Source organism: Podarcis bocagei, assembly GCF_964188305.1.
Source record: "Podarcis bocagei genome assembly, chromosome: 17".
Lineage (NCBI taxonomy): Eukaryota > Metazoa > Chordata > Lepidosauria > Squamata > Lacertidae > Podarcis > Podarcis bocagei.
The window spans coordinates 3,943,206-3,963,547 of record NC_138143.1 but is presented as its reverse complement, the minus strand read 5'-3'; the positions used below and the strand labels follow the sequence as shown (position 1 = coordinate 3,963,547).

General features: G+C 48.3%; 1 protein-coding gene across 4 annotated transcripts in view; it reads left to right on the top strand.

Moving 5' to 3' along the window:
* Nucleotides 1-20,342, top strand: part of FLNA (filamin A) — a 69,349-nt gene that overhangs the window by 28,369 nt on the left and 20,638 nt on the right. The window contains exons 19-32 of one of the 4 annotated variants that reach the window (XM_081177177.1): nt 67-236; nt 712-829; nt 3,299-3,561; nt 4,688-5,285; nt 6,026-6,199; nt 6,731-6,893; nt 7,910-8,070; nt 9,260-9,430; nt 9,513-9,636; nt 10,374-10,530; nt 11,377-11,566; nt 11,826-11,849; nt 15,626-15,873; nt 19,977-20,084. In XM_081177177.1, coding sequence (XP_081033303.1) covers nt 67-236; nt 712-829; nt 3,299-3,561; nt 4,688-5,285; nt 6,026-6,199; nt 6,731-6,893; nt 7,910-8,070; nt 9,260-9,430; nt 9,513-9,636; nt 10,374-10,530; nt 11,377-11,566; nt 11,826-11,849; nt 15,626-15,873; nt 19,977-20,084 — 2,669 coding nt within the window. The remainder of the gene's footprint in view (nt 1-66; nt 237-711; nt 830-3,298; nt 3,562-4,687; nt 5,286-6,025; nt 6,200-6,730; nt 6,894-7,909; nt 8,071-9,259; nt 9,431-9,512; nt 9,637-10,373; nt 10,531-11,376; nt 11,567-11,825; nt 11,850-15,625; nt 15,874-19,976; nt 20,085-20,342) is intronic. The other 3 variants (XM_081177178.1, XM_081177179.1, XM_081177180.1) reach the window with 3 other exon arrangements.

Sequence of the window (20,342 nt, the reverse complement as noted above, 5' to 3'; positions counted from 1 at the left end):
CTGGTAAGCATTGTACTAAGGAGCTTATTAGAAAAGTTGTTTAACTTTCACCTCCCTTCGCTACAGGTGTGGAGATAGGCAAACCAACCTACTTCACAGTCAACACCAAGGCAGCTGGCAAGGCTAAGCTGGATGTCCAGTTCACTGGCCCGGCCAAAGGAGAGGCTGTTAGAGACTCTGAAATAATTGACCACCATGACAACACTTATACTGTCAAATACACCCCTGTGCAGCAGGTGAGTGATGGGGAGGAGACATGGGATCTTAAGGGCTCTCTTATCCCCGAGGCAAGATTTCTTGGTCAGTAGCAGACTTCATCCCAAAATACACAAAGCCAGCTAGGATCCGGCGTCTTCAAACTCTAATAAGAGCAAGGAAAGAGGAGCCTGGTGTGGCAGCTTTAGGCAAATAGGATGGTTTGTGGCTTGCATGTAGGGTTGGTGTTCTAGCCTAGTCTTGTCCTGGATGTGCTATATGCAAGGTTCCCCCCCCCCACCCCTCGCGGAGGAGCCCTTGCTAAGTGTCGGGAGGTGTGGCTGTCCAGATACAGGCTTACAGTCTCAGTTAAAGTAGTCTTTAAAATCTACTCAGGTAAGAAACTAGATTTGGCTGTGGCTTGGAGTTGGCAGGATGAGGGCGGGAGACGGCTGCCTCTTTATCACTCAAAAATGGTGTCTTTAAGTGATGACAGTCATGGTTCTTGACTTTCAGGGTAACATTGGAGTGAATGTTACATATGGAGGAGACCACATCCCCAAAAGCCCTTTCAGTGTGGGAGTGGCACCCACCCTGGACCTCGGCAAGATCAAGATCTCTGGACTTGGCGACAGTATGTATCCCAGTGACCTAAATGCTGGACACAGCAGTGCCTGTATCTGCTTTTTGCTAATCCTCGGAAAGGGTGATGAGCTACATACAGTGTTGACCTCTAACCACTCTGCATCTAGCATTTATGACATCATTATAGCATACTTTTGGCCAGCATGAGGGCTAGAAACCTGCTTCTAAAACAGGCATCTGGATCTCCAGATTTTTGCAGCAGTAACAGGACGGGCTCTTTGTGAAGTCATCCTGGCTCTGGTTGCATCACTGCATGCCTATATCATTTCATCTGTTCAAAATTTCAAGCTGCGGTCTTTCTTGGCTGGTATACCCAAAGAAAATGTCTTTAAAATGTAAAAGTCTTTGCTCATTAGAGTAAGCCTAATTTTATAAAAGCAGCACAAGAGTCAAATTTGGGAATAAGGTAAGATAGCTCTAGTAAAGGTATTGTGTTCCTACAAGTTACAATTTGATCTAAACCCACTCTTAAATTAGTTAGTTTGTCTCTGCCCCCTTCCTTTCAAATGAAGATTGAATTGAACTAGTTCAGTCTTCCCCCAACTTGGTGTTTTCCAGATGCTTTCAACTACAATGTGCTTGGGGCGAACCATGTTGTAGTCCAAAACATCTGGAGGGCACCAGATGTGGAGGAGGGTGGTGCCTGAACTGTACTCCTGCTGTTTACACAACCCTTGTTGGGTTTCTTTTTTAAAAAAAAAATTCTTAAAAGGTAACCACCTAATAAAGAAATGATCTATCACACACTTAAAGGTCTACTCTGCTTCTCTGCAGTCATTGGCTTGTCTGAAGTAGGTTGGCCATGTCAAGTTAATCCCTGAGGATTACAATACAGCCAATGTTTGCAGCTGGCTGGTAAAGCCTTCTGGGATCAGACCAAGAGCCCATCTGTTCCAGCATCCCTTGGGAAGTTTTGGCCCCTGCGAGGCAGATTCAGGCAGCTCAGAAGATATGACCACATTGAGAAGTCTTGCATTAATAGGGTTTTGCAGGCCTGCAATTTTGCAGAGCAAATGTGGAATAGTTTTGCTCTGTTGCTTGCTGTCTTGGGTTTATGAGTTCCAGGAGGCATAGTCATTCAAGCATATTCACTTTTGCAAATGTACTTTTACAGCCATAAAAACTAGAGTAGGACCTTTCCTGAGTCTTGGGGTCAGATCACATTGCACTTAAAACACAGAGTTCTGCCCAAAATGGCGGCGGCAGCACATCTAGCACTCTTGGTTCCCATCCGCATCCTCTCCCCCAGCAGCAACCCACCCATTAGAACTTGCCCTGGCGTTTCAGTCAGCTGCATTTTTGCCAACCCAGCTCCCGTCATCCTCTTCACCAGCCTGTGATGTGAAGCAGCAACATCATAATTTTATTTGTATGCTTCCCTCCTACAAAAAAATCAAAGCAGCTTTTGCAGCCTAGGAAACGGGAATGCATCTCAATCGGTTGTCACAATAACAATTTCACGGCAAAAGAAAATCACAATGGCAAATATAATAACGTACAAAACCCATAATTGCAGTGCTATAAATATAACAAGATTACATTAACACCACACCTCCTGGCAATAGCAGAAATAACAAGGGGAACTGGGCGGTTTCCCCTTGGTTCTAGCAAATTCAGCTCCCGTGGTGTTGCCTCTTGTGGCAGGACTAGCAAGCCTGCTGCATGTTAAGGGTGAAGCTCAATGCAATGGCCTTTTGAGTGGCAGCTGTGCGAGTCTGCAGAATGATTCTAAGCTATGGCAGCAGCATTCTCCTCCTGCCCATCTCCACCCTCCCCCTTGACACATTGCAGTTTCTGCACTATGCATGTGTGTACATTCCTCCCCATACCATGTGGCAGAGCCTCCACACAATAAAAATCCCTGTCAACCCATCTGTGCTCCCAACATCAGCAACCTTTAAACTGGCCTTGTGGAGTCTTGCCCTGACAAGATTGGGGGCATTTTGTCACACAGGCAATCATCTACCACAACCCCCCCCCCCCAGGAAGGGTTTTGGGGTTCCATGGAGATCAAACCATGATGGGAAAATTCCCCATTTTTAGATGCCTCCCAAGTGGCAGCTGGATTAAAAATCTTTGCTTCCTGGAGACCTGCCAGGGCCAGATGATTGGAAGCACTCCAAGGTCTTTGTTTTTTTCAGGAAACACTAGTCATGCCAGTATTTCTCCCCCCCCCCCCCACAACTTAACCCCAGCCACAAAAGTATTGTCACCTTCTCTAGGCCTTAGGAAGTGGTGCTATAAATCTGAGAAACGGCTACCTAGGAATCTAGTGGATGGTTCTGTCTTAGCAATTCTTAAGCCGCTCTCTATAGGGCAGGCAAAGCAGTGGATTTTGGGGGTAGGAATACTTGGCCCAGGAGGATCTCTCCCCTCCTTTTTTAATTCAAAGGGCCAAATACACTTAAGATCTGACACAAACATGCACACTCTGCCCCCCACACATTGTTTTTTGCAGAAGTGGAAGTGGGCAAGGACCAGGAGTTCACCGTCAAGTCGAAGGGGGCTGGTGGCCAAGGCAAGGTGGCTGCCAAGATCACAGGCCCCTCCAGCAAACCTGTGCCCTGCAAGGTGGAGCCAGGCCTCAGCTCCGACAACAGCGTGGTGAAGTTCATCCCCCGGGAAGAGGGGCCTTATGAAGTAGACGTGACCTATGATGGTGTGCCAGTCCCAGGCAGCCCCTTCCCTGTGGAGGCTGTACCCCCCACCAACCCATCCAAGGTAGGAGCTTCACACACACACACACACACACACACACCCCATTAATGTGGCAGAGGGATTGGGCCTTCTTGGCTGATTCAGTCTCTGTGTGGAGGTGCAGAACAGCAGTCTGCTTGCCACCTCCTGTGTTCTAGAACTCTGAGCAGTTTCTTGCAGCATGTATGTGGTGGTGGTCTCATGGGGCATGCACAGAGTGCCCTGTTTTTGAAGTGTCTTGTTTTGTCCTAAATCTTGACTTTTCTTTCTTCCTGTCTCAAACCTTCCATTCCTGTAACTTCACAGTACAATAACATTCTGACCTAGCCAGTGAGCTCTAGCCATTTCATATACTTAGACCAGGCAAAGTGGGCCTGGTTATGGGGCATACGGGGTCACTGTGGGCAGGAAACCATTATTATGCAGACAGCAAACCCTTAAGAGTCTAGATTAATCTGACGGTGTGGATGTTGGTTATTCCAGTGGGTGGGGGGCTTAAATATTTGTGTGTGTGCACGTGCCTAATAAAGAGTATGTGTTGACCATATTAGGAGAGGCGCATCCTTTCCCTGGGCAAATTAGTGCTTGAGTTTCCAAAAAAAACCAAAACCCTGAATGCCCTTAATTCTTCTTTCCTGAAAAGGAGGGCTTGTCTAGTAGTGCAGACTTGAGTCGAGGTGGAGGCTGTACTGACTAATTTCTGGGTGGGGGAGCCTGCTGTTCTCCTCCATATGTTGTAAGACTCCAAGTCCTATAATCCCTGACCATTGGTCATGCTGACTGCTGGGACTGCTAGGAGTGAAATGGCACCTGGAAAAGGGGCCCCGGTCCCCCATCCTCCCTGGACTAGAGCCTTCTTATCGCTGTGCTAACTTGTCTCTGGGTGGTTGCCACTGTAGATTGAGATCTGCACACATCTCCATGAACTCAGTCACTCAGAGCCCTGCATAGATCTGAAGGGGCAAGTTGACCATTTATAAAGAATTTGTCTTCATCGGGGTGCAGCAAATAGTCACCTTTTGATGGCGGGAGGGTTTGCCTTGATAAATCCTTTTTATTTAAAGGTCTTGTTTGATGGGCCAAAGTGACCATGGAGCATTCTTCTTCTGTCTTCTCTTTCCTTGTTCCCCCTGCCCTTGGCCTGTCCCAGGTGAAGGCCTATGGACCAGGCCTGAAGGGTGGCTTGGCTGGCGCTCCTGCCCCCTTTACCATAGATACCAAAGGGGCTGGCAACGGAGGCCTTGGCCTGACTGTGGAGGGCCCTTGTGAGGCCAAGATCGAGTGCCTGGACAATGGAGATGGCACCTGCTCCGTCTCTTACCTGCCCACGGAGCCTGGCGAGTACAACATCAACATCCTCTTTGCTGACACCCATGTGCCAGGCTCTCCCTTCAAAGCCCAGGTGTTGCCTGGCTTTGATCCGTCCAAAGTGAAGTGTTCTGGGCCAGGGCTGGAGCACGCCACGGTGGGGCAGGCGGGAGAGTTCAGCGTGGACTGCTCCAGCGCCGGCAGCGCAGAGCTCACCATTGAGATCATTTCGGAAAGCGGCACACAGGCTGAGGTCCACGTGCGGGATAACGGCGATGGCACCTACACCATCACTTACATCCCTCTCTGCCCGGGTGTCTACACCATCACAATCAAATACGGTGGGCAGCCTGTGCCAAACTTCCCCAGCAAGCTCAACGTGGAACCAGCTGTGGACACGTCTGGAGTTAAAGTCTACGGGCCCGGAGTGGAAGGCAAAGGTGAGGCTGGCTGGGCCCTCTCCTTGGAAGAGTGTCCCAGTGGGACTTGGCGTTGGGTAGTCTGCAGCCTGTCCTAGGAAGTTTATGGCTTGGGTTTGGAGAGGGGAAAGGGAATTGCTGTGACAAATTTGTGTCAGCCTAATTTGAATTTAGATGCCTTGCTTGAGCTGCAGAAGGAAAACGTAATTGCCCGTCTGTATTTTTGGGAATAAATTTGTTTCCCCCTAGTTATAGGGCAGAGGCACTGGAAGTTTCAAACAACCCTCTTGGGGCTTCCTTAAGACTTCACCAGGCATTATCCTTATAGAAATTTTTGTCATAGACAGAAGGGGTAGAAAGTCAAACCTGTTATATGCTGGTGACAAGTGGGCACAGGATGCTGGTACACCATTTTGTCCTTAGCCTGGGGCTTCATAATAAGGGGATTGGAGGTGTAGGCTAGGGAGGAGAGTAATGGGGAGTGAAGACCCTTCATGTCAAGCTTGGCTGTGATAGATGGCCTCCATCTTGCCCTGAGGATGTCTTATTTGGCCTGGGGATAGTTCTGGTGATAGGTGCAAATGACTTGGGGCTTTGGCTCAGACCCACATTCCAAATTACTTTCCCAGGTGATGCTGGATACAGTGTAGGGCCTTGGGTCATTCATGAAACAGGACGCAAAATGAGACTGGGTTGGGAGAGTCCTGTTGTGCAGCCTCCTTCTGTATTCTGTGACTTCTGACCCTGCTTGTGCTCACCAGGTGTGTTCCGTGAAGCCACCACAGAGTTCAGCGTAGATGCACGAGCCCTGACTAAGGCTGGAGGCCCTCATGTCAAGACGAGAGTGTCCAATCCCTCAGGAAACCTGACCGAGAGCTATGTGCGTGATAATGGGGATGGGACCTACAATGTGGAGTACACTCCATATGAAGATGGTGAGAGAGCTGTGCAGCGGCAGGGAGGGGTGTTCATGATGTGGGGAGCCCCCTTAGTACTGATGGTGCAGACCCTAACAGAGGGGCTATGGATTTCCAAGATCCTCTTCAACGCTTGCCTCACAAGCCTGCCCTTTTTGCTTTGAAAATGTGCCCAGTTTCATGGGCAATTGATGCTGTTGTTCAGTCTTCAGTGTTGGCCACCTGAAACTTCTGGCCCTACCATTGGGCAAGATGAGGTGACGTCCTTTTTGGAAACTGTGGAGAGTGAAAATGTGTGTGTAGCATGCACACATGCTCTTTAATCATGACTGTTAAGCATGTGCTCCATCAAACATTTTTGCCTCATATAGCAAAATGTCTTGGGTTGCTTGAGCCTGGGCATTAAAGGGAATAGTGCCAGAGGAGTGAGCTTGGCTGCCACCAGTCTGCGCACACCTGAGGCCACAGGAGGGCTTCCGCGATGCATAGGCTTTGAAGTTCGAGGCATAGCACCCAAGAGCTCCAGCTTTCCCCCTTCTTCTTCTTCAGGTGTCCACTCTATTGATGTGACTTACAATGGCAGCCCTGTGCCGAGCAGCCCCTTCCGGGTTCCAGTAACAGAAGGATGTGACCCCACAAGGGTTCGAGTGCATGGTCCTGGCATCCAAAGTGGGACCACCAACAAGCCCAACAAATTCACGGTGGAGACCAGGTAAAACTGGAGAGAGACCAAGGAGGATTGCTGTGCAAAGGGTGCGGCCTGAGAAGGGCATCACCGCCTGGTTTGGGCAGCCGACCTGGCCTGCTCCCTTGGGAGGTGCAGCCCAGCCCTCAAAAGAAGCTGTGCTAATCTGGAATGGGCAGGAAGGAGGTCATCTGCCACCCTCTAATGGATCACCTTGGTTGCTGCTAGGAATCTTGTAGGAAGGCAGGGCTTTAATATGCAAAAGCAAAAAGTAAATTAAAAGTTTTGTGCTTTTTATAATATTGCAGGCGAAGCACCTTTAGTAAAAGTTTTATTCTTTTAGTGTTTTGAATCTTAGTCAGTTGCTTTTATGTGGTAAGTGACAAATGTAATAAATGTGAAAAGCATCTCTTTAACGAGATGAGATCCTGGCCAGCTTTTTGCAGTCACAGTAATGCAGCACTGAGCTAGTTGGAGAAGCAGCCTGGAAAATGAAGTCTGCTCCTAGCAGTAGCTCTTCTAAAGGTGGTGAGAACATAAGAAAAAATGCTGTCTCAGTTGGGATTCCTTTGCTTTGCATCGTATCTGCTCCCTTCACGGCCCAAAGATTGGTGAGAAAGTGTGTTAAAAGGATAAGCAGGAAAACATGGTTGGAAGGGCAGATAAGACTAGGCAGGTTGTGGTCTGATCCAGCCACCCAGGCTCTTAAGTATACAAAACAAGATAGCATACTTAAGGTACAACTAATCCTTAAGGCAACCAAAATGGTTTCTTGCTCTGAATTTTAAAATGCATTGGCCTGTGGAGATTTTAGCTTTTTAAGAGTTCACACAAGATTCATTGGCCCACCCCAGAACTGTTCTTAATGAAAGCACTTCAACTTCCACTTCACTTCTAAGTTGCTTGAACAGGAGCTTCCTAGTTCACTTCCTCGATCTTCTTTGCCTGAGGCATGAGTCTGTGGCGACTCCCAACTATCACAGGCTTTGATTTGTTGATCAGTTGGGGCCTTTTAGAGTCAAAACTGGTTTCTTCTTCTACAGGGGTGCTGGTTCTGGTGGACTGGGTCTAGCTGTTGAAGGTCCCTCTGAAGCAAAGATGTCATGCACTGACAACAAAGATGGCAGCTGTTCTGTGGAATACATTCCCTATGAACCTGGCACCTACAACCTCAACGTCACTTATGGTGGCCACCAAGTTCCAGGTACCGATTGGGGCTGGGATGTGTGTGTGGCAGTGGTAGGCAGGAAGTGGCATGGACAACTGATTTATAGGTTGGTGATGGTGGTTCTTGATGCATAGGTATCTTCTGTTGCTCTTGGCATACATGGCCCAGGAGAGGGAGGCTACTCCAGCAGTCAGGAGCCTCTGGCCCATGGTCCTAGTGAGGCCTGGCAGGAGTCCTAATTTGGCCCACAATAGTTTTCCCTGAGTCCTGCCCACCTGCCATCATATAGCATTTGGTGTGAGGCAGGTAAAGATGTGGCTTCCTGCCTAAAGTGGGATTTGACTGAATTGCTGTTGGGGATTGCAATGTTTTGTGCCTTTGGCCAAGTGCTTTGATTTTGCACTGCCTGGGCAAAGGAAACACATTGCCAGCTGCCATGGTAACATCAGGTGATTGACACCTGGGTGGCCCTGCGCACCTGCCAAAATGGCTGACAAGGTCTGGGTGACCAAAGGATCTGGCCCACTGACCGGAAAAGATTGCTCTCTCCTTGGCTCCATTGTTGCTCTTGATTTTTCACCACTTTGGTGTTTTCTGTGTTCTGGGCAGGGCACTGGTGGGAATTTAGGCTGCCTTTCTAGCCAAAAGAGAGGCATATAGTCCCATTATGCTCTCCTGGTACCTAAATAATGAAAGCAAGATTTCAAGCTGCCCAAGGTTCCTTGGCCTAAATATTCTGCAAAACAAGTTCATATCCATCTCTGTTTTGCGTTCTTGGTGCACTTTGTCAGCTCTCCTCTGAGCAATCTCCAGCAAGGCAGGAGTGGGCTGGGCAAGCAGGATGATGTAATGGTGTAGTGTGGGATCAAAGGCTGCGGACCGTAGGGCATAGGGGTGGGGGACCTGTGACTCCCCAACTCCCATCATTGCTGAGCATTGGTCATGCCGCTTGTGGCCCTTCCAGCTCTACAATTCTATGGTTTTATGATTGTATGCTTCACTTGAGTCCCCTGGAAGATCAAAGAGACAGGCAATTGGATTGCAAATAGGACTTGCTGGTTAGGAAAGTTGGCCTCCTGAAACACAAGCGTGGGCGGGACTCAAAAGCAAGAGACTTCTTTTAAAACTGCATTTGATGTAAGGAGTGTGTGCTTTACTTGAAACCCTGAAGTGGTTTCTGGGCTCAAATCCAACTTTTTTCATCCCCTTCTCTCTCTCTTCATAGGGAGCCCCTTCAAAGTGCCTGTGCATGATGTGATAGATTCATCTAAAGTTAAATGTTCAGGCCCTGGCCTGACTCCAGGTGTTGTCAGAGCCAATGTCCCCCAGTCCTTCACGGTTGACACCAGCAAGGCAGGTGTGGCACCCCTCCAGGTCAAAGTTCAGGGCCCTAAAGGTAAGCGAATCTCGGCTTGACTAGACCAGTAGTGCCTTCCTGGGGCTTGGCCCTTCTCTCACCTGTTGAACTCTTCCTGCAGGAGTGGTGGAGCCTGTAGATGTGGTGGACAATGCTGACGGGACTCAGACCGCGAGCTACGTGCCAAGCCGGGAAGGCCCATACAGCATTGCTGTGCACTATGGAGATGAGGAGGTGCCCCGCAGGTATGGGTTGTGGGTTGGCCGCTGTAGGCCAGAGGGAAGACAGTGAGACTCAGAAGCCTCCTTAGGACAGAAGCTTGGTACACTGACATTCATAAGGAAGCTTCTAGCCCCTCTGAGCCAAGGCAGAGACTCTAATAGCAATGGCTGCTTTTTGATGTTTCCAAAGCTTCAGATGATTTCACCATTTACTGGAAATCCAGAGTGTTTGTAAACCCAGCACTTGAGAATCTGAGGCTTGGGGACTTACCTCTCAGGATAATGTTTTTAAAGTTTCATTGAACACATTGGGCAAGTTGTTTGAGAGAGGGCCTCTGCAAATCTATTAAAGACTCCCATGTAATCAGTGTTGGAAGCAAAACCTTATGCCACAGATCTTTTTGTCTCTTGCTGTCGACTGGCAAATTGTGTTAGAGCAAAAACTGGCACAAGACTTGAAAGCTTTTCCTGGAACACTGAGCCCAGTATACAGTGTCTTACACTTACCAGTTGTTTCTGCTGAACGTGCTGTCCTGTCAGTGGGAACTTCTCATTGGTAGAGGATTCCATCAGGCTGCAGTGGCCTCAGATTGGCATATAATGCCTTTATTTTGTGTAAGAGAAAGATGAGTGACCCTTAATGATCCTGTGGGGGAACACCTGTGCACCCTGGAATTGAGGGATGGGGGTGTGGCCATTTCTGTCAGTGGCCTAACATTAACAGAGGCACTTCTCTCCCTCCCTCTTTTATATGCTCACAGTCCATTCAAGGTTAAGGTTCTTCCCACACACGATGCCAGCAAGGTAAAGGCTAGTGGCCCAGGGCTGAACACAACAGGTGTGCCAGCCAGCCTGCCTGTGGAGTTCACAATTGATGCCAAGGATGCTGGAGAGGGCTTGCTGGCCGTCCAGATCACCGTAAGTGGAACAATGTCCGAAGGGGAGATGAATGCAGGTTGGGGGTTGCTGTGAGAAGGCCTTCAGGGCAGAGGGGCCGGTTCCACGGTAGATACTTGGGGGAGAAATCAATGGGAGATGATGTGGAAAAGACTGGGACAAGTCTGAAGGTACACATAAGCTGCAGTCAGGTGGACTGTGAGCTCCTTCATTCAGTCACGTGGTGGCACTGCCTTGTGGCAACATCCTCACTGATTTCTATAAGCCCCATGGTTGCATAGTCATACTTGCTGTCTTGTACTCAGAGGGTGGGAGCTTTGATAACATTCCCAAATGGCAGAAAACGCTGCCTTGTTCATTGTCTAGAGCTTTCTGCCCTTGACTCAAGCTACCCTTCTCATCCTATACTTAGAAGGGCCACCAACTCTGCACTTGGTGAGAGTCTCTTGACTCCTGAGTATCCCACTGCAGAAAGACAGTAGATTTCAGTACTCATTTTGAACCAGAGGTCTATAGTGGTGGCAAGCCTTAAGCTGAGCTTGCATCTAAAGCATAACAAGCATAACAACTCCTCCTTGGTAATCCCAGTTTGTTCATGCCTTGCTCAGCCCCCCACCCCTTTTAAACATAAAATGTCCTTTCAGTGCTTTCCTATGTAACAGCAAGAAATGCTTGTGGTGGCTGTCTTCTTGTGCCATACAGGGTTCAAGTGGGTTTTCACTCATACAAATTCCTGTCAGATTCTCATGACCATAACAACTTTGGGGCAGGGACCTAGGTTTAGAATGGCTGCTGCAGTTGCCGCTTCTTAACTTGAAATGCTTGCCTTCCTTCTAACCCCCCCTTCCTGGGCTGTGCCGTGGCCAGGATCCTGAGGGCAAGCCCAAGAAAGCCACCATCCGTGACAATCAAGATGGCACCTACACTGTGTCGTATGTCCCAGACATGACCGGCCGGTACACTATCCTCATCAAGTACGGTGGGGATGAGATCCCCTACTCGCCGTACCGCATCCGGGCCCTGCCCACTGGCGACGCCAGCAAGTGCACCGTCACAGGTGAGCGCTCCTCCCAGGTGAGGGTCTTACGGGGGGTGAGGGCTGCTGGAGGGTGGGGCGAGCCACGCTAAAATAATGCCACGCCCTCCCACCACATCGACTGCTTTTTGCCGGGCACATCCGGCCACACCGCTCACCCACCATGGGGAGGGAAATGCCACATTGCCTATGTTCTCCTGTGTTTTATTTTAATTGTGCACTGTTCCGTGTGATTCTTGTCTCACTCTGATTACCCTTGCTCTTTGCCCTTTCACCTCAGTGTCGATTGGAGGTCATGGGCTAGGTAAGCAGCTTGCTGATGGCTTCCTTCCCCCACCCCAAGTATGCCTGCCTGCCTGCCTGCCTGCTCTCGCTGCTTCCTTTTCCGCTGCATGGTCTCACACTGGCATTGGGCTCCACCTCTGCCCCAGGTCAGAGAGGAGAGGGCAGTCAGGCTTCCCTGCCCAAAGGGCTGGTTGGAATATTCCATCTGGAAGGGACCTCTTGTTCTCAAAGCAGGTCTCTGCTGAAAACTGGGTCAGTTGCTAATATATAACTTCACAGAACCTGGATAAAAGCTGCCATTTCCCTGGTTAGGCTATAAAAGAATCATATGTATTCCTTGGTCTGTTAAAACCTTGCCAGGACCAAAATGATCAGGTGGTCGCTTAAAGTGCAGTGCCACTGATTGGTCAGTTAAAGCTTCTAGTTCAGGGATTCCGGGGGGGGGGGGGCTGTGGCACTTGCAGTGCTGCACCTCCTCCCAGGCATAGCCAGCATGGCCCAGTGGTCAGGGATGATGAGAATTGTAGTCCCTATATCTGAAGGGACACAGCCCTGCTTTAGTTGTTGTTTGTTTTGGGCTTTATCTCCTCTGCGCTTGCTGCTAAACAAGAACTGTTTTCAGTAGCTCCCTTTGATACCTGTTCCACTTTCAGCAAACATGTGATGAGTTTGAATGACAGGACTTGTGCCAGCATAAGGGAATGCCAGCTTCACAGGTAGCGCACGTGAAGGCAGTTGGGGCCCGTACTTTGTCTTAACCCATTATGGACTATTGAAATCAGTAGTGGCTCTTCAGGGTCCCAGGCAGAGGCCTTTTGCTAGAGAAGCTGTTCCTTGAAGCAAAGATGCTAGGGGTCAAAACAGGGTCCTTCCTTTCTTTTTCATTTTTCAGTTTTTTACTTGCAGAGATGAGCCACTAGTTTGCCCCTGCTGGAACATATTCACTTTTTGCTTCTTCCAGCAGGATAGGATTGCTGTGAACTAAGCCTCTGCTTCAGAGGCAGAAAAGAGGCAACTTTTGGGGAGGGAGAGGGGGAGCTGGAAGCCTTGCATTTTCTCCAACCCTAGCCATTGATAGGAAGCAAGGAGGTGGATCTGAATGTTAGTGGTGGGTTGGATTATGGCTGTCATGGTACATTTCCCCCTTCCCCCCCTTCTCTCCACCCTCCCTGCCTCCCCAAATAGTCTTCTCCTACCCTTTGCCTCCCTCTCCATCTTCCATCTCCTGCTGTGCTTGCCTAATGAGGGGCATGAGCTTGTGAATCAGGAAATGGATCAGGTACATGCATGTTTCTTAACTCTGGGGAAGGCTTCTGTCTACAGGCAGGCATGTTGCAAGCATTGCGGTGGCTCAGGTGGCCACCTAGGTTTGTGGGAGTCCTGTTGACGTTGTCTTGGCTTTCCACAAGAAGTGTGCTTCAGGGGTCTGTATCAGGCACGTGAACGGATTTTGTTTGCCACATTTCTATAGCTTGAAAACTCTGAGCAGTTCGCAAGAATAAGAGGCTAAAACTGTAACACATAAAAATCTAAAACAACTACAGAATAAAGTATTATTATTTTTATTATTTATTATTATTTATTATTATTATTTATACCCTGCCCTCCCCAGCCAAGAGGGTGGCTAGCATCAAGTATAAAAAACATTAAAATGCAGCCTCATTTCAGTAGAAACTCAAATCAAAAACTTTTTGGGGGATGAAAATGTCATTAAACCAAAGCAAAAGCAACAGAGCAGCAACACTTCTTTTAAATGCAAAGGCCCTGGGAGCATTGAAATGTCTTTTCCTAAATCCAAAAGATCAGTGCAGGTGCCAGGCGAGTCTTTTTGGAGAGGGCATTCCACAGCCTAGGTGCCCCCACTGGAAAGGCCATCGGGGTGAATTCCTGGCAGCAGCTTCAGACCAGGGCAACTGTTAAGTGGTTGCCATCTTCAGGAAAGCTAGGTTCCACACCCCAAGTGTAAGGGGGAAATAACACCTCATGGTCTTCCTAAGTAGATTAGAGGAGTCATAAGCTGCAGATAAAGCCCGAGACCACAGTGAAGAAACATTATTTATTCAGTTTACATACTGTCCTTTATTAATGACACATTACAGAACATCAGTGATAAAAACATAATAAAAAGCATACTGGCAGACAGCCTAATAATAAAATAGTCATCATAATAACAGTCTTTCCCCTCCACATTTTTCCAGGCTGTGGGCCATAGCCATAAGCCTGGGTAAGGAGGAATGATTTTGCCTGGTGCCTAAACATGTACTATCTCATCTCTCCCCCCCCCCCTCACTTGCATCCTCCATGCAGCTTGACAGGCAAACTGGTAGTCCTCGGCTTGTCTTTGCTATCCAGAGGGCTTAGGAGTCAAATTTGGCTGGACATAAATCTAAACATTTCCCCTTCCCAGCACTCATTCCCAAAAACACACTCTCATAACCAGCATTAGGGGCCCACTTTTTATTACTGTGTGTGTAGCTCTGATCATGATTTGCCATTTTACAATAGGAACCTAAGCCAACAATAGAAATCTCGATTCAGCTTGATGTTGATGTGATGGGGGAGAACACAACCATGATATTTACAGCAGCTTCTCTGTTAACAGTGTTGTTGCTTTTGGAAATCTCTTTAAGCCAGAGCCCTCTCTGTAAGAAGGATTAACCCATTGTGGTGCCTTCCAGATCTTGTTGGGCAAACTCCCATTGGCTCCAGTTTCTGTGGCCATTGGTCAGGTAGGATGGGAGCTCGAGGGCACCATGTTGGCTGCCTCAGGTTAACCCTTTAAGCTAGTTTGAAAGTCTGTGGCTCAAAATCTCCTCTTGTGCTATGATTGCATAGGGTTCGTTCTTCAGTGAGAACAAGCATTTCCTTGGCATTCGCCGACCCCTAGTCACCCAAAGCTGTAACATCCCTTGCTTTATGAACAACCAATGCTTCTGCTGCTGGGATCCAATCATGGCTTTAGTTGCCTTAACTCCATCTTGCTTTAGTCCTTTTTAAAAAATGTGATGTTATCTGACTGTTTCCTTGGGGGCTTGGTGTCAGATGGCAAAAGTTGGGTCTGATCCAGCTCCCAGCCTCCTGTGCAAGCTGGAAGGGTTTTTTAACCCCCACCTCAACACAATTGGCATGGGGGGCTCTGACAGCCTCTCTTCTGCACCTCAACCACCTCTCCCTTGCATGAGCACATGTGAAAATGGGAGTGAGCCACTGAGGTGCATTGGAGAAGAGTCTCTGGTAGATAGTGGTGGGTGGGTGGGTAACACTTGGCTGAGTTCTAAACATTGTCCTGCCGAAAACTTAACTGCTGACCAGGCTTTGGTATTGCCTGGAACAGCCATCATTTTGAGCAAATTGTGGTGTCTGCAAATGCAGGCCTCTCATGTGAATGCAAGTATTCCTGGAAAGAGCTTGCGTGGGGTCCACCAGCAAGTGTGACCTGGCCCTAGTGTTCCAGCCTGTGTTTTCTTACTTGCAAAGTTTCCTTTCTTTCTCTGTCATCCATTGTAAAAGCCTTTGGCTTTATACAATAAAATTGACCACTTGTACCTGCAACTGAATGGGTGAATATAGTCCATTGGTAAGTTGCTCTGTTTTGACCTACAATGGCTTGATTCATCTGTGCAATATTGGTCCCCCCACAATTTGGTCAACCTGCCCTCTGTCTCAAAGTCCCCATGAGGCCATGTCAGCTGGTATAAGAGGCTGGGAGCTTAGGGAGACCCATGTTGCATGATGGGAAGGAGTTGGGAATTGGACTCCAGTTCTCCATTCCTCACTGGCTTTCCCTTCTGCCAGGAGCCGGCATTGGGCCCACCATCCAAATTGGTGAGGAGACGGTGATCACGGTGGATGCCAAGGCTGCCGGGAAGGGCAAGGTGACTTGCACAGTATGCACTCCTGATGGCACAGAGGTGGACGTGGATGTGGTGGAAAATGAGGACGGCACCTTTGACATCTTCTACACGGCGCCCCAGCCAGGCAAATATGTCATCTGTGTGCGCTTTGGAGGAGAGCACATTCCCAACAGTCCTTTCCAGGTTACGGTGAGTCTTGGGGTGACCAGGGGCAGTAAGTGGCCAGAGGTGTCTGGCTCAGCAAAGGGCTTAGTGCCTAATGCAGTTCTGGCTAGCACGGTGCTGATGTTGGAAGGCTCATACATGTGTGCAAGGTCAAGTCTTGTCCTGCGGTAGTTCTGCCTCCTTTAAATGAGTGATAATGGAACTTCCTGCCATATTGACTTAGAAGCCCAGAACTGCGGTGGTGAGATGATTTTACCTGAAAGAGCGGGGGCCGTATTAGCAAAGGAGCTCGGTCTTTGTTTTGGATACTTCTTGTGTGTCTGTCCCAAAACTTGTGACATGTTAGATGGAACAGTCCTCCTGGCACTGAGTTCAGATCTAAGCCCTGGGCTACATCTGAGCTGGTTAACACGAATGAACATACATACATACATGGGAAGTGGGAGGTGAGTCCCCTTCTCAAAAAAAAAGCTCATGTGTATTCTAGATCTGAGAATTATACATTCTGGGCTCTGGTTGTTTGCTCTAGGGTTGCATGTTCTCAATGGCAAAAATCCAAAATCCTGCAGAAAGGAGGCTCTGTTCAGACTAATTGGGGTTGTTGGGTTTTTTAAGAAGAAATTGCATCCATGATCAGATTAGAAATATAGTGGTTGTTCCCCCGTGCCCCCAAAACAGAGGGTGTCATAAGAGTACAGGCAGAGGGAGGAGTTCTGTGCAGTGCAGCATAGCATACAGAATGCTCCCAGCTGTCTTATACAAAAGCTGCTGAAAACTCCACCTCAACCTCAGATTTTGCCACATTGCAGTCTTGGGGGCTAGACACATTATTTTAAACAGATCATTGGTATGTCCAGTTTTATAACCTGCTGCTTTTTGAGGGGTGGGGAGATGGTAACTTCTGGGTAGGACTTGCTCTGTTTCTTGCCTTTAGGCACTCTTTGCAGGAGCAGACGCCTCAGTTTGCTTAGGAATAATCAAGTGGGCAGCCCCCTGCTCACGCCTATGGAGGATACATGTGCATTGGGTGGCAGAAAAAGCTGTGCTGCCCTGATGTATAGATTGTTGGTTTATCTTATTTCATAAAATTTATACACCCCTTGATGGTAAAAACAATCTATATTTGCTCCCTCTGCTCTTATTTGTGTGGTGAGGAGATCAAGTAAAAGGGATCATTACTCAGAAGTAGCAGAATTCTCATCTGCAGGCATTTTTGAAGGCTTCTCCATGTACACTTCCTGCCTGTACTGCAGCATAGGGGCCATTTCTGGGGGGACCTGGGTGCCGAGGCACCCACAAAATGTTCACTGGGCGGCTGGGGGGGCACCCCAACGCAGCGCACGCATGACATTTCATGGTGCGCTGAGGCACAATGGGGCTTGTTGCAGCCGCAGGAGGGCTCATTGGGCCCCATCAGCCCCCTCAGGCCGTGTGATGACATGCGTGTAACGCGCTGGGCACCCACAATGCGGGGTAGAACCCGGTGTAAGTGTACAGCAGCATGTGATTTTAGTGTACCCCTCCATCTAATCATCTTTTTCTGTACTACTACTTTTGAAAAAAATAGGGTTCCTTAAAATGGTGCAAATTCTACTGACTGAGAGCTTATCCACACTTACTTTTTCCTCCAGGCATAAGCGTGCTTAAAAACTCGTATGTCAGAGTGTTTTTCTCTCTCCTTGCCCTGGAGCTTTCTCCACAAAAACCTGCTCTTTAGTGCTCAATCATAGCAAAGGTCGATTTGGGTTTCCTGCAGATTGCCGTTTGCTCCAATTGAGCTTTAAAGCAGTGGCAGACCTTGGGGTCCCAAATTTCAGCGTCACCCTGTGCAACACCAAAATTTGACGCACACCCCACCTCTTGCCTCTTTCATTCTGGGTAATAGTTGTGCTCCCAAGGCTTCATGCCCAGGGCAGCCAAATTGGTTGGGCTCCCCTAAACCTGCCTCTGTTTAAAGAGTGGGTTTCCGTGGGGAAAAGTCGTGAGCAAAAAGAAAGTGCTTGGACACCATGCCTAGAAAAAGTGGAGGGAAAGTAAGTGTGGATAAGCCCTTATTCTGCACAATATGTTTATCTGGATCCCAGCATCAAATCTGTTACATTCAAATTGCATCGATGTGAAAGATGAAAAAAAATGTGTTTTGTGGTTTTTTTAAAAAAATGTGAGCTAGGAACTTGCACACAAATGTTACACGCGCGCGCACGCACACACACACACAAAACTTGTCCTGCTGTAACATGTGACTCATTGGTTGGCTTTTGTAGACCCAGCCTTCCTGTTTAATGCATTACTCACTCTTTCCAGGTTCCAATGCAAAAGGAACCCTCTGGCTCAGTCACAGAAAGCGGAGGAAGGGAGGAAGCGGTTGGGAAGGGACAGTGTCCCTTTTTTCTTTATGGGTATTGTCTTGTGTGTGTTAGAAACAAGCAAGCAAATGTCCCTCCACCAGGGAAGTTTTGACTCAGTGGAAAGCATTTTTGAACCTGATTTCTTCCTCTTCCTCTCTTACCCCACCTCATAGCCAAGAAACTGGAGTCTCTCCACTTGAGCACAGATTTCTTGCACAACTGAACTTCTGCTTTAACTCTGTTAAAAGCATCACCAGCAACAAAAACCCGTTAATATTTTTCTTCTCCACCTCCATTTCATCCTTAACATTTTTATAGCACTTGCAGTCAGTGCTGGGCATCTTCACTTGGAAATTTACTGAGTTCAATAGACCTAGCTGAGTCCCAGAAAAAATTGCCTAGGATCTCAACCAGGACTGGCCCTGAACATTTTCTCCCTGAGGCTCTGAGTGTGTGTTGTGTGTTCTTTTCCCCTAGTTCTGCTGTTAATTCAGTACTACATCACAGTAGTAGCTTATACCCATGAATTACAGAATTTCAGAGTTGGAAGGGACCCCAAGGGTCATCTAGTCCAACCCCCTGCAATGCAGGATCAAGGTTCCCCATCCAATTGGAAACCATACCGGACCCTGCTTAGCTTTGCAAATATGCTAGCACCTACCTTATTACCCAGATTTTTCTTGAGTTCTCCTGCCCCGCCCCGCCCCATACAAAGTGTCTCTGCAGAATAAAATAAGTCCTGTCTATCTTAACTCTTCTAGTCATTTATTTGCATCCACTTCATGCAGGCTTCTTAAAATGGCACAATCCCTCCCTAGGGAATAGAATGGCTATGATAGAAAATCCAGATCATAATTCATTCAGCAGGGTATTCTCTCCCCACACACCTCCAGCTCTATCCCTGAGAGCTATAAGGTGTGTGTGACCATCCCATAAAATAGCCAGAAGACTTTTTAGCATTGCAGTTTCCTGTGCTTTTTGTGTGCAAAAGGAGAAACCCCATTCTCAGCCCACAGGCCACATTTTTGGGCTGTCTCTCTGCTCTAGACATAAATTGGCACCACGTTGCAACATGTGCGTTTCAGGCAATGAGATCATTATTTTGCGTTGGCAAACAGAATTGGTTTCCTTGCGCAGGCCTGGTCATACAATACTTCAGCTACATGCAAACTTGAAATACTTTGCACCAGAGTGTGTGGCTTCTATGATTGTGGACATTATTTTTGGGTGGTGGCTCACAGGGGCGCTGTCACTCCCAATCACCTTTTTCCTGGGTTATAGCACAGTTAGACTTTCTGAATGTCTAAGCTTGGGTTTCCTTAGAAAAGCAAGTTCTTAGCTCCATTGATTGTTTACTACTTTGGGTGAGGGGGTGTGTGTGGATGCCAGATTCAAGCCCTTTCTGAAGCAAATAATTCTCAAAACAATCATAGGTGCCCTATGTTGCCATATTGCTGTGGGAGATATGTGTGGGATACTATCCTCTGGCAAAGAGCTAGTATCTGAGAGAAGGATTGTTTTGTGCAATAATGACCGAGCACAGAAGGTTTTTTCTTTTAATTTTTTTTTTACTGTTTTTGCAAAGTAAAAACTTGTCCCAGGGAGATGATGGTTATGGGATGACATGATGGCAGCATGCTTGCCAGAAAGGGCCACTGGGCTGTTTCCCCTGTTCCTGTGGTTTTAAGTTCTGAAATGGAAGCACGGCAGGGGTGTCCTGGCCCTGAGCCGGCCTCTCCACTGGTCCGTTCTAACACTCTTGCCCCATTCCCGCCACAGGCCCTGGATGGTGAGCGCACGACCCCCCAGCAGATGGCCCAGCCGATGCGGGCCCCACCCTACGCATATCCACCTGGTGCACAGCAGCCCTGGGGACCGGCAGTAACAGTTCAGTTTCTTGGAGGAAAAGCTAGCCCAGGGCATTCTGGGTGGGGGGAGCACCCCATGGAATTCAGCCGCCTCTGCTTTGCGCTGTTTGCCACTTCTTGGGAGGGGGGAGCTGGTTTTCTGCTTGAGGTCGCAAGATCAAAGGTTCCCTGCTCCTTTAAACAAAAACATCTGGTGGCAGGATTAGATTATGAACCCACATCTGGAAACTGCAGATGGGTTAGAACGTGCGCCAAGAAATGGAAACCCACTCCCAGG